The sequence below is a fragment of the Callionymus lyra genome, chromosome 9 (genome assembly GCF_982586985.1).
Source record: "Callionymus lyra chromosome 9, fCalLyr1.hap1.1, whole genome shotgun sequence".
Classification (NCBI taxonomy): Eukaryota; Metazoa; Chordata; class Actinopteri; order Syngnathiformes; family Callionymidae; genus Callionymus; species Callionymus lyra.
The window spans coordinates 24,235,527-24,249,590 of record NC_141826.1 but is presented as its reverse complement, the minus strand read 5'-3'; the positions used below and the strand labels follow the sequence as shown (position 1 = coordinate 24,249,590).

General features: G+C 43.3%; 1 protein-coding gene across 18 annotated transcripts in view; it reads left to right on the top strand.

The window, feature by feature from the left end:
* LOC148072337 (protocadherin gamma-C5-like) overlaps positions 1 to 14,064 on the top strand; it is a 171,318-nt gene that overhangs the window by 109,133 nt on the left and 48,121 nt on the right. The window contains exon 1 of one of the 18 annotated variants that reach the window (XM_087799932.1): positions 254 to 2,774. The exons of 10 other annotated variants lie outside the window; for them this stretch is intronic. In XM_087799932.1, coding sequence (XP_087656058.1) covers positions 375 to 2,774 — 2,400 coding nt within the window. In that variant the 5' untranslated portion in view covers positions 254 to 374. Of the gene's footprint in view, positions 1 to 253; positions 2,775 to 3,326; positions 5,815 to 6,371; positions 8,854 to 9,411; positions 11,889 to 14,064 lie in introns of those variants that run through there. 7 more of the 18 variants (XM_087799922.1, XM_087799931.1, XM_087799923.1 and 4 more) reach the window with 7 other exon arrangements.

Genomic DNA, 14,064 nt, shown 5'->3' with positions numbered 1-14,064 from the left:
AATTAAAGTGTCATCTTTTATAACTTGTTCAACAGTCGTAATTTAATTCGACATTCCTTTTAACTTTAATCGTATTAAATGCTTACTTGTTTAAATCGGAATAAATCGTGAACCTGCATGTAATGTATCAATTCGGACTCTTAGTGACGCTGTTGGATCGTGTGTGAGGGAGAAATCACCGCAGACTCGTTGTATCACGTAAGATCTGTTCATTTGAAGAGAGAAAGAATCCAAACGACGGTTCAGTCTGGATTACTCGCTCTCACAGGACGGTTTTTGATTCACTGTGGTCTCTGGGATTCATTTCTACTTGGATTTTGACGCATCATCTTGACTCTTCTCCGCCTAAGAGACGTTTGTTTTATCGTAGGACGATGTCGGACAGAACAATGAGAGGAGAGGCTCTGCTGATTTACTCGCTGCTTTCTTTCAGCGTCGTGCTCGCTCAGGTCAGCTACTCCATTCCCGAGGAAATGACTAAAGGTTCGCTTGTTGGCAATATTGTTAAGGACTTTGGCTTGGATATTAAGAGACTTAAATCTGGTAAGGCTCGTATATTTACCACGGACAGTCACGAATACGTCGAGCTGAACAGGGAGAGGGGCGTCCTCCTCATCAGAGACAGAATAGACAGAGAGGCGCTTTGTGGAGAGACGACGCCGTGCGCGATACATTTTCAGATCATTTTAGAGAACCCGATCGAGTTTTACAGCGTAACCGTCGAGATCACTGACGTCAATGATAATGCTCCTTTCTTTGAAAAGCATGAAACCACGTTTAAAATAAGCGAATCTGCTGTTAAAGGAGCTAAATTTATTTTAGATCGCGCAGTTGATCACGATGTCGGTTCAAATGGTTTGCAGTCATATAGACTTGAGCCGACTGATAATTTTATTTTGAAATTACTTGATCAGGCTGATGGGAAGAAAGCTGTGGAGATGATTTTAGAAAATCCTCTCGACAGGGAAAAAAAAGAACATTTAAAATTAATTCTGACGGCGGTGGATGGAGGAGAACCGCAGATGACCGGAACAATGACCATTTTATTAACCGTTCTAGACGCTAATGATAACGCTCCTGTTTTTCTAAAGCCTATTTATAAGGCCTTTTTAAATGAGAATGCTGCAGAAGGCACAGTTGTTGTGACAGTCGGTGCGACAGATGCCGATCAAGGATCAAATGGTCAAATAACATATTCAATATCGAGTACACCAGAAAATGCAAGAGGACTTTTTGAAATGAATTCAGAGACAGGTGAAATATTTCTTAAGGGAAAAGTAGACTATGAAAAAACAAAAACATTCCAAATTGATATCCGTGCAAGTGATCAGGGTGGACTGGTTGATTCATGCAAAGTCATTATTGAAATCATAGACGTGAATGATAACAAGCCAGACATCCATATAATGTCTAAATCAACAGTCATATCAGAAGATGCTGATCCTGGTTTCGTAGTGACCATATTCAAAATACAAGACGCAGACTCTCGTGATAATGGTAAAGTTCAGTGCAACATGGATGCTAATATTCCTTTTATGATGAAGTCCACAAACAATGATTTTTACACGTTAATGACGGACGGAGAGTTGGACAGAGAGAGTGCGTCAGAGTACAACATCAGTGTGAGCTGCTCTGATGAGGGAGTGCCCTCCCTCTCCAGCAGCGTCACTCTTACCTTAAAGATATCTGACGTCAATGACAACCCTCCTGTCTTTGAGAGGAGCTCATATGAGGCCTACATTGTAGAAAACAACACACCAGGTCTCTCTATATTCACAGTCAGAGCCACAGACGCCGACTGGAACCAGAACGCTCGTGTTTCTTACATACTGGAGGACTCCTCTGTTAACGGAGTGTCCGTCTCCTCGTACGTGTCCGTCAGTGCTGACAGTGGAGTCGTCCATGCAGTGCGCTCTTTTGACTACGAGCAGATCAAGGACTTTCAGTTCAGGGTCAAAGCTCAGGACGGAGGCTCCCCTCCTCTCAGCAGCAACGTGACTGTCAAAATACTGATCCAGGACCAGAACGACAACCCTCCTCAGGTCCTGTATCCAGTCCAGACCGGCGGCTCTCTGGTGGCTGAAATGGTTCCTCGCTCAGCAGATGTGGGCTATCTGGTGACTAAAGTGGTGGCTGTGGATGTGGACTCTGGACAGAACGCCTGGCTCTCCTATAAACTGCAGAGAGCCACAGACAGGCCGCTGTTTGAAGTGGGCTTACAGAACGGAGAGATCAGAACTATCCGACAAGTCAGCGATAAAGATGCTGTGAAACAAAGACTGAGCGTTACAGTGGAGGACAACGGACAGCCCTCTCGTTCAGCTACAGTCATTGTTAACGTGGTGGTGGCGGACAGCTTCCCAGAAGTCATGTCAGAGTTCACTGACTTTACACAGGACAAGGAGTACAACGACAACCTGACTTTTTACTTAGTGTTGGCTTTGGCTGTAGTTTCCTTCCTCTTCATCACATGTTTAGTGGTCATTATATCAGTGAAGATCTACAGATGGAGACAGTCTCGCGTCATGTATCACTCCAACCTCCCTGTGATTCCATATTATCCACCACGTTACTCAGACACTTTGGGGACAGGGACTCTCCAACATGTGTACAACTACGAGGTGTGCAGGACCACTGACTCCAGAAAGAGTGACTGTAAGTTCGGCAGAGCTGGTAGTCAGAATGTTCTGATCATGGACCCCAGTTCTACAGGGACGATGCAGCGCATGCAGAGTGAAAAGAACATCCTGGATGAACCAGACTCTCCTCTAGAGGTTGGAAATATTTTTGATGATCTTTGAAGTAAATTTAAACTGTTGGTCCATATGATTTGAATTATGTTCCATATATTATGATTCAATACCCTATAACTGTTTTGGTCAGATATTGGTGAAGCGCTTTGATCCCTTTTCAGTACCTTGGAGAGCGTCTGACTCTCCAAGGTTCTGCAATCACTGTCTCATATTTTATTCTACCGTATCTACTGTATCTTTTTGCCACATTTGTATACTTTCGTTTTCCCTTCTTTACGTGTTCTTATAATTTATGTGTCATCTATTATTACTTGTTTAACAGTTGTAATTGTATTTGCCATTCCTTTTAACTTTAATCTTATTAAATGCCTACTTGTTTAAATCGGAATAAATCGTGACCCTGCATGTAATGTATCAATTCGGACTCTTAGTGACGCTGTTGGATCGTGTGTGAGGGAGAAATCACCGCAGACTCGTTGTATCACGTAAGATCTGTTCATTTGAAGAGAGAAAGAATCCAAACGACGGTTCAGTCTGGATTACTCGCTCTCACAGGACGGTTTTTGATTCACTCTGGTCTCTGGGATTCATTTCTACTTGGATTTTGACGCATCATCTTGACGATTTTCCGCCTAAGAGACGTTTGTTTTATCGTAGGACGATGTCGGACAGAACAATGAGAGGAGAGGCTCTGCTGATTTACTCGCTGCTTTCTTTCAGTGTCGTGCTCGCTCAGGTCAGCTACTCCATTCCCGAGGAAATGACTAAAGGTTCGCTTGTTGGCAATATTGTTAAGGACTTTGGCTTGGATATTAAGAGACTTAAATCTGGTAAGGCTCGTATATTTACCACGGACAGTCACGAATACGTCGAGCTGAACAGGGAGAGGGGCGTCCTCCTCATCAGAGACAGAATAGACAGAGAGGCGCTTTGTGGAGAGACGACGCCGTGCGCGATACATTTTCAGATCATTTTAGAGAACCCGATGGAGTTTTACAGCGTAACAGTCGAGATCACTGACGTCAATGATAATGCTCCTTTCTTTGAAAAGCATGAAGCCACATTTAAAATAAGCGAATCTACCGCAAAAGGAGCAACATTTATACTACAACAGGCCGTTGATCTTGACGTCGGTTCGAACGGTTTACAAAATTACAGACTGGAACCGACTAACAATTTCGTCATTAAATTGCATGATCAGGCTGATGGGACAAAAGTGGTGGAAATGATATTGGAAAAACCTCTAGACCGAGAACAGAATGATCAGCTCTCTTTAACTCTGACGGCTGTAGACGGAGGAGAACCGCAGATGAGCGGAACAATGAAGATTTTAATTACTGTTCTAGACGCAAACGATAATGCTCCTGTTTTTATTGAAACTATTTACAAAGCATCAATAAATGAGAATTCTGCAGTTGGTACAATTGTTTTAACAGTAACTGCAGTTGACCCTGATCAGGGGTTTAATGCAAAGATAACATATTCTATTTCCCGCATGTCTGATCAGGCAAGAGGTATATTTGAAGTCGAGAGTGAGAGTGGAGATATACGTTTGACTGGAAACATTGATTATGAAAAAACTAAATCATTTCAAATAAATGTCCTCGCAAGTGATGAAGGAGGACTAGTAGATTCATGTAAAGTCATAATTGAATTAATAGACATGAATGATAACAAACCAGACATCCATATAATGTCTAAATCAACCGTCATATTAGAAGATGCTGATCCTGGTACTGTAGTGACAATGATCAAAATACAGGATGCAGACTCTGGTGATAATGGCAAAGTTCAGTGCAACATGGATCCTAATATTCCTTTCACAATGAAGACCACAAACAATGATTTTTACACTCTTGTGACGGACGGAGAGTTGGATAGAGAGAGTGCGTCAGAGTACAACATCAGTGTGAGCTGCTCTGATGAAGGAGTGCCCTCCCTCTCCAGCAGCGTCACTCTCACCTTACAAATCTCTGACGTCAATGACAACCCTCCTGTCTTTGAGAGGAGCTCATATGAGGCCTACATTGTGGAAAACAACACACCAGGTCTCTCTATATTCACAGTCAGAGCCACAGACGCCGACTGGAACCAGAACGCTCGTGTTTCTTACATACTGGAGGACTCCTCTGTTAACGGAGTGTCCGTCTCCTCGTACGTGTCCGTTAGTGCTGACAGTGGAGTCGTCCATGCAGTGCGCTCTTTTGACTTCGAGCAGATCAAGGACTTTCAGTTCAGGGTCAAAGCTCAGGACGGAGGCTCTCCTCCTCTCAGCAGCAACGTGACTGTCAAAGTATTGATCCAGGACCAGAACGACAACCCTCCTCAGGTCCTGTATCCGGTCCAGACTGGCAGCTCTCTGGTGGCTGAGATGGTGCCTCGCTCCGCAGATGTGGGCTATCTGGTGACTAAAGTGGTGGCTGTTGATGTGGACTCTGGACAGAACGCCTGGCTCTCCTATAAACTGCAGAGAGCCACAGACAGGCCGCTGTTTGAAGTGGGCTTACAGAACGGAGAGATCAGAACTATCCGACAAGTCAGCGATAAAGATGCTGTGAAACAAAGACTGAGCGTTACAGTGGAGGACAACGGACAGCCCTCTCGTTCAGCTACAGTCATTGTTAACGTGGTGGTGGCGGACAGCTTCCCAGAAGTCATGTCAGAGTTCACTGACTTTACACAGGACAAGGAGTACAACGACAACCTGACTTTTTACTTAGTGTTGGCTTTGGCTGTAGTTTCCTTCCTCTTCATCACGTGTTTAGTGGTCATTATATCAGTGAAGATCTACAGATGGAGACAGTCTCGCGTCATGTATCACTCCAACCTCCCTGTGATTCCATATTATCCACCACGTTACTCAGACACTTTGGGGACAGGGACTCTCCAACATGTGTACAACTACGAGGTGTGCAGGACCACTGACTCCAGAAAGAGTGACTGTAAGTTCGGCAGAGCTGGTAGTCAGAACGTTCTGATCATGGACCCCAGTTCTACAGGAACAATGCAGCGCATGCAGAGCGAAAAGAACATCCTGGATGAGCCAGACTCTCCTCTAGAGGTTGGAAATATTTTTGTTGATCTTTGAAGTACATTTATACTGTCGGTCCATATGATTTCAATTATGTTCCATATATTAGGGTTCAATGCACTATAACTGTTTTGGTCAGATATTGGTGAAGCGCTTTGATCCCTTTTCAGTACCTTGGAGAGCGACTGACTCTCCAAGGTTCTGCAATCACTGTCTCATATTTTATTCTACCATATCTACTGTATCTTTTGCCATATTTTTATACTTTCGTTTTCCCTTCTTTACGTGTTCTTCTAATTGATGTGTCATCTATTATTACTTCTTTAACAGTTGTCATTTTATTTGCCATTCCTTTTAACATTAATCTTGTTAAATGCTTACTTGTTTAAATCGGAATAAATCGTGACCTTGCATGTAATGTATCAATTCGGACTCTTAGTGACGCTGTTGGATCGTGTGTGAGGGAGAAATTTCCGCAGACAAGTTGTATCACGTAAGATCTGTTCATTTTAAGAGAGAAAGAATCCAAACGACGGTTTAGTCTGGATTACTCGCTCTCACAGGACGGTTGTTGATTCACTCTGGGCTCTTGGATTCATATCTACTTGGATTTTGACGCATCATCTTGACTCTTCTCCGTCTAAGAGACGTTTGTTTTATCGTAGGACGATGTCGGACAGAACAATGAGAGGAGAGGCTCTGCTGATTTACTCGCTGCTTTCTCTCAGCGTCGTGCTCGCTCAGGTCAGCTACTCCATTCCCGAGGAAATGACTAAAGGTTCGCTTGTTGGCAATATTGTTAAGGACTTTGGCTTGGATATTAAGAGACTTAAATCTGGTAAGGCTCGTATATTTACCACGGACAGTCACGAATACATCGAGCTGAACAGGGAGAGGGGCGTCCTCCTCATCAGAGACAGAATAGACAGAGAGGCGCTTTGTGGAGAGACGACGCCGTGCGCGATACATTTTCAGATCATTTTAGAGAACCCGATGGAATTTTACAGCGTTACAGTCGAGATCACTGACGTCAATGATAATGCTCCTTTCTTTGAAAAGCATGAAACCACATTTAAAATAAGCGAATCTGCTGTCAAAGGAGCTAAATTTATTTTAGATCGCGCAGTTGATCACGATGTCGGTTCAAATGGTTTGCAGTCATATAGACTTGAGCCGACTGATAATTTTATTTTGAAATTACTTGATCAGGCTGATGGGAAGAAAGCTGTGGAGATGATTTTAGAAAATCCGCTCGACAGGGAAAAGAAAGAACATTTAAAATTAATTCTGACGGCGGTGGATGGAGGAGAACCGCAGATGACCGGAACAATGACCATTTTATTAACCGTTCTAGACGCTAATGATAACGCTCCTGTTTTTCTAAAGCCTATTTATAAGGCCTTTTTAAATGAGAATGCTGCAGAAGGCACAGTTGTTGTGCGAGTCAGTGCGACAGACGCTGATCAAGGATCAAATGGTCAAATAACGTATTCAATATCAAGTACACCAGAAAATGCAAGAGGACTTTTTGAAATGAATTCAGAGACGGGTGAAATATTTCTTAAGGGAAAAGTAGACTATGAAAAAACAAAAACATTCCAAATTGATATCCGTGCAAGTGATCAGGGTGGACTGGTTGATTCATGCAAAGTCATTATTGAAATAATAGACGTTAATGATAACAAGCCAGACATCCATATAATGTCTAAATCAACAGTCATATCAGAAGATGCTGATCCTGGTACTGTAGTGACGATGTTCAAAATACAGGATGCAGACTTTGGTGATAATGGTAAAGTTCAGTGCAACATGGATGCTAATATTCCTTTCACGATGAAGTCGACAAACAATGATTTTTACACTTTAGTGACAGACGGAGAGTTGGACAGAGAGAGTGCGTCAGAGTACAACATCAGTGTGAGCTGCTCTGATGAAGGAGTGCCCTCCCTCTCCAGCAGCGTCACTCTCACCTTACAGATCTCTGACGTCAATGACAACCCTCCTGTCTTTGAGAGGAGCTCATATGAGGCCTACATTGTAGAAAACAACACACCAGGTCTCTCTATATTCACAGTCAGAGCCACAGACGCCGACTGGAACCAGAACGCTCGTGTTTCTTACATACTGGAGGACTCCTCTGTTAACGGAGTGTCCGTCTCCTCGTACGTGTCCGTCAGTGCTGACAGTGGAGTCGTCCATGCAGTGCGCTCTTTTGACTACGAGCAGATCAAGGACTTTCAGTTCCGGGTCAAAGCTCAGGACGGAGGTTCTCCTCCTCTCAGCAGCAACGTGACTGTCAAAATATTGATCCAGGACCAGAACGACAACCCTCCTCAGGTCCTGTATCCGGTCCAGACCGGCGGCTCTCTGGTGGCTGAGATGGTGCCTCGCTCAGCAGATGTGGGCTATCTGGTGACTAAAGTGGTGGCTGTTGATGTGGACTCTGGACAGAATGCCTGGCTCTCCTATAAACTCCAGAGAGCCACAGACAGGCCGCTGTTTGAAGTGGGCTTACAGAACGGAGAGATCAGAACTATCCGACAAGTCAGCGATAAAGATGCTGTGAAACAAAGACTGAGCGTTACAGTGGAGGACAACGGACAGCCCTCTCGTTCAGCTACAGTCATTGTTAACGTGGTGGTGGCGGACAGTTTCCCAGAAGTCATGTCAGAGTTCACTGACTTTACACAGGACAAGGAGTACAACGACAACCTGACTTTTTACTTAGTGTTGGCTTTGGCTGTAGTTTCCTTCCTCTTCATCACGTGTTTAGTGGTCATTATATCAGTGAAGATCTACAGATGGAGACAGTCTCGCGTCATGTATCACTCCAACCTCCCTGTGATTCCATATTATCCACCACGTTACTCAGACACTTTGGGGACAGGGACTCTCCAACATGTGTACAACTACGAGGTGTGCAGGACCACTGACTCCAGAAAGAGTGACTGTAAGTTCGGCAGAGCTGGTAGTCAGAACGTTCTGATCATGGACCCCAGTTCTACAGGGACGATGCAGCGCATGCAGAGCGAAAAGAACATCCTGGATGAACCAGACTCTCCTCTAGAGGTTAGACTTGTATGGTGATTTCTAAATGTAATTCTTAACTGTTTTTCCATAGGTTTAGAATTATTGTCCTTATATTGGCGTTCAATGTACTATAACAATCTTTGTTACATTTTGGTAAAGCGCTTTGATTCTTTTTCAGTACATTGGAGAGCGTCTGACTCTGCAAGATCCTGCAATTGCATTCTAGTATTTAATTTCACAATATTTCAACGTTTATTTTATGTTTTGTAGTCCCTTTTTTACTTATATATTGTTCTCCGATTTAAGTTCATATAGCATTACTTGTTTAACAGTCACCATTTAATTCGCTATTACTTTTAACATTAATCTTTTTAAAAGGTAACCTGTTTAAGAAACTATTTTAAATCGTGACCCTGCATGTAATGTATGAATTCGGACTCTTAGTGACGCTGTTGGATCGTGTGTGAGGGAGAAATTTCCGCAGACAAGTTGTATCACGTAAGATCTGTTCATTTTAAGAGAGAAAGAATCCAAACGACGGTTCAGTCTGGATTACTCGCTCTCACAGGACGGTTGTTGATTCACTCTGGGCTCTTGGATTGATATCTACTTGGATTTTGACGCATCATCTTGACTCTTTTCCGCCTAAGAGACGTTTGTTTTATCGTAGGACGATGTCGGACAGAACAATGAGAGGAGAGGCTCTGCTGATTTACTCGCTGCTTTCTTTCAGCGTCGTGCTCGCTCAGGTCAGCTACTCCATTCCCGAGGAAATGACTAAAGGTTCGCTTGTTGGCAATATTGTTAAGGACTTTGGCTTGGATATTAAGAGACTTAAATCTGGTAAGGCTCGTATATTTACCACGGACAGTCACGAATACATCGAGCTGAACAGGGAGAGGGGCGTCCTCCTCATCAGAGACAGAATAGACAGAGAGGCGCTTTGTGGAGAGACGACGCCGTGCGCGATACATTTTCAGATTATTTTAGAGAACCCGATGGAGTTTTACAGCGTAACAGTCGAGATCACTGACGTCAATGATAATGCTCCTTTCTTTAAGAAAAGTGAGCTCAAATTTCGGATTAGTGAATCGACTGTCAAAGGTGCAAAATTTATGTTAGATCGCGCAGTTGATCACGATGTAGGTTCTAATAGTTTACAGTCATATAGACTTGAGCCGACTGATCATTTTGCCGTTAAAATGCATGATCAGGCTGATGGAACCAAGACTGTCGAGATGATGTTAGAAAAACCTCTAGACAGGGAACAAAAGGAACATTTATCTTTAATTTTGACAGCAATTGACGGAGGAGAACCACAGATGAGCGGAACAATGCAGATTCAAATAACTGTTCTTGACGTAAATGATAATACTCCAGTATTTACTCAAGACATTTATAAAGCAACTCTAAATGAAAACGCTCAAGTAGGTACAGTTATTGCGAAAGTCTCCGCAACAGACTCAGACCAGGGATCTAATGCAAAAATAACGTATTCATTATCCAGTTTGTCAGATGAGGCTATGAGAGTGTTTGAAGTCAATGAGGAAACAGGAGAAATAAGTCTTAAAGGGAAGGTAGATTATGAAAAAACCCGAACGTTCCAGATAGATGTGGGTGCAAGTGATGAAGGAGGACTAGTTGGTTCATGCAAAGTTGTTATCGAAATTTTCGATGTAAATGATAATAAACCACACATACACATAATGTCTAAATCAACCGTCATTTCAGAAGATTCTCAACCTGGTACTGTAGTGACGATGATCAAAATACAGGATGCAGACTCTGGTGATAATGGCAAAGTTCAGTGCAACATGGATGCTAATATTCCTTTTACAATGAAGTCGACAAATAATGATTTTTACACTTTAGTGACAGACGGAGAGTTGGACCGAGAGAGTGCGTCAGAGTACAACATCAGTGTGAGCTGCTCTGATGAAGGAGTGCCCTCCCTCTCCAGCAGCGTCACTCTCACCTTACAGATCTCTGACGTCAATGACAACCCTCCTGTCTTTGAGAGGAGCTCATATGAGGCCTACATTGTGGAAAACAACACACCAGGTCTCTCTATATTCACAGTCAGAGCCACAGACGCCGACTGGAACCAGAACGCTCGTGTTTCTTACATACTGGAGGACTCCTCTGTTAACGGAGTGTCCGTCTCCTCGTACGTGTCCGTCAGCGCTGACAGTGGAGTCGTCCATGCAGTGCGCTCTTTTGACTACGAGCAGATCAAGGACTTTCATTTCCGGGTCAAAGCTCAGGACGGAGGCTCCCCTCCTCTCAGCAGCAACGTAACTGTCCAAGTACTGATCAAGGACCAGAACGACAACCCTCCTCAGGTCCTGTATCCGGTCCAGACCGGCGGCTCTCTAGTGGCTGAGATGGTGCCTCGCTCAGCAGATGTGGGCTATCTGGTGACTAAAGTGGTGGCTGTGGATGTGGACTCTGGACAGAACGCCTGGCTCTCCTATAAACTGCAGAGAGCCACAGACAGGCCGCTGTTTGAAGTGGGCTTACAGAACGGAGAGATCAGAACTATCCGACAAGTAAGCGATAAAGATGCTGTGAAACAAAGACTGAGCGTTACAGTGGAGGACAACGGACAGCCCTCTCGTTCAGCTACAGTCATTGTTAACGTGGTGGTGGCGGACAGCTTCCCAGAAGTCATGTCAGAGTTCACTGACTTCACACAGGACAAGGAGTACAACGACAACCTGACTTTTTACTTGGTGTTGGCTTTGGCTGTAGTTTCCTTCCTTTTCATCACGTGTTTAGTGGTCATTATATCAGTGAAGATCTACAGATGGAGACAGTCTCGCGTCATGTATCACTCCAACCTCCCTGTGATTCCATATTATCCACCACGTTACTCAGACACTTTGGGGACAGGGACTCTCCAACATGTGTACAACTACGAGGTGTGCAGGACCACTGACTCCAGAAAGAGTGACTGTAAGTTCGGCAGAGCTGGTAGTCAGAACGTTCTGATCATGGACCCCAGTTCTACAGGGACGATGCAGCGAATGCAGAGCGAAAAGAACATCTTGGATGAACCAGACTCTCCTCTAGAGGTTAGAAATTGTTCATCCCAGTCTGTTACTCAGTAAAAACTCCTCTTTCAGCACCCTGGACAGAGACACATATCTCACTTGCTGCATTGGTCCATGTTTTGTATTTCTTTGAAACTTTTTTAAACTATCTTTGACCCCATTGTTGGTGTGTATCTTACATACCTGTTTTAACGTGTATTATTCAACTATTTTATATAAATATATATTCAGCATATATGAGTTTTTATTTCACATTTTCTTCTTGAAATATATATTTTTTATGTCGCACCTAGATACCTTCATTTATTTACTCACTATTTAACTTTAATAATCTGCAATATACTCTTACAACTCTAAGTGACGCTGTTGGCCAATTTGAGGAAATTGAAACGCTTTTTTTTTTTTAGAGCAGAGCTCTTCTTCTTTCACCGCCGTAATTCTCCCCCTTTAGTCATACAAAGACACGCCACGTATCCGCAGAGGAGTACCTTATATTCGGATCGATTCAGCCTCAAAATCATTTGGATACTTTTTTTATTTTTGCTATAATGGATAATCGAAGTTTATCCTATTGGAAACTGCTTTTTTTATGCGTCTGCGTCGACTTTAATCTCGGTCAGGTCCGTTATTCTATACCGGAGGAAATGGCAGTCGGAACCAATGTCGGGAATATAATGCAAGATTTGGGTTTGGATGTTAAACGGCTGAAAAGCGGACAGGCGAGGGTGTTTACCGAGGATAACAGTGAGTACATAGGTCTCAATGTCGATAGAGGGTCGCTTTTTATCAAACAACGATTGGATAGGGAGGAACGCTGCGGACAAACGTCTCCCTGCTCTTTGCATTTCCAAATTATACTGAATAATCCGATGGAGCTGCACAGAGTCGATGTGGAAATACTTGATATCAATGATAATGTTCCTATGTTTGGCAAAAAACAGATCAATTTTGAAATAAGTGAACTGGCAGTGAAAGGAGCTCGATTTTCTCTCGATAGTGCAATAGATACAGACGTCGGTTTAAATTCACTTCAAACCTATAAACTAACACCCACCGATCATTTTAAATTGAACATGTTGTCTCGTCATGATGGGACTAAATATGCTGAAATGGTTTTGGATCTTCAACTGGACCGAGAAAATCAGAAAGAACACAAATTAATTTTGACAGCTTATGATGGAGGAGACCCTCCTAAGTCCAGCTCGATCAAAATAAACATCATTGTTCTCGACGCGAACGACAATGCGCCAGCGTTCAGCCAGTCTCTCTATCGAGTCACTGTGGCTGAAAACACTCTTAAAGGAACAGTTGTTTTAAAAGTAGGTGCGACTGATGCTGATGAGGGGACGAACGGACATGTAGTGTATTCAATCCCTCAGAATATTGACATTAAAACCCCAATTTTCGATATAGATGTGCAAACGGGAGCGCTGACTGTCGTTGGCGACTTGAATTATGAACGAGTGAAACGTTATGAGTTCGATGTCGAAGCCACAGACAAAGGAGGGTTGAGTGACACATGTAAGGTGTTGATAGAGGTGGTTGACGTGAATGATAACGCCCCTGTCATCAGCATCATTTCTCTGTCCAATCCCATCCCTGAGAATTCCCCCCCTGACACTGTAATTGCCATGATCAACGTCAAAGACTTAGACTCCGGTAAAAACGGTCAAGTTAGATGTTCTATAAACCCGGATTTACCCTTCAAAATAAAGTCCTCTTCGATCAACTTCTACACTTTGGTATCTGAGGATGTATTGGATCGTGAAACTGTGCCAGAGTATAACATCACAATATCAGCGGTCGATGAAGGATCCCCCCCTTTTTCCTCCAACAAGACTATCAATTTAAAAATATCTGATGTAAATGATAATGCCCCAGAGTTCTCCAAAACATTTTTAACTGCCTATATCACAGAGAATAACTCACCTGGGTCATCTCTCCTGTCAGTCAAAGCTACAGATTCAGACTCGGGTAATAACGCACGCATTTCTTATTTCCTGGAAGATGACCAATTAAATGGGATGTTAGCTTCCGTCTATTTTTCAGTGAATGCAGAGAGCGGGGAGATCATTACTGCACGTTCCTTTGACTATGAGCAGACAAAAGAGTTTCAGATAAGAGTCAAAGCTCAGGACGGAGGCTCTCCTCCTCTCAGCAGCAATGTGACTGTCAAAATACTGATCCAGGACCAGAA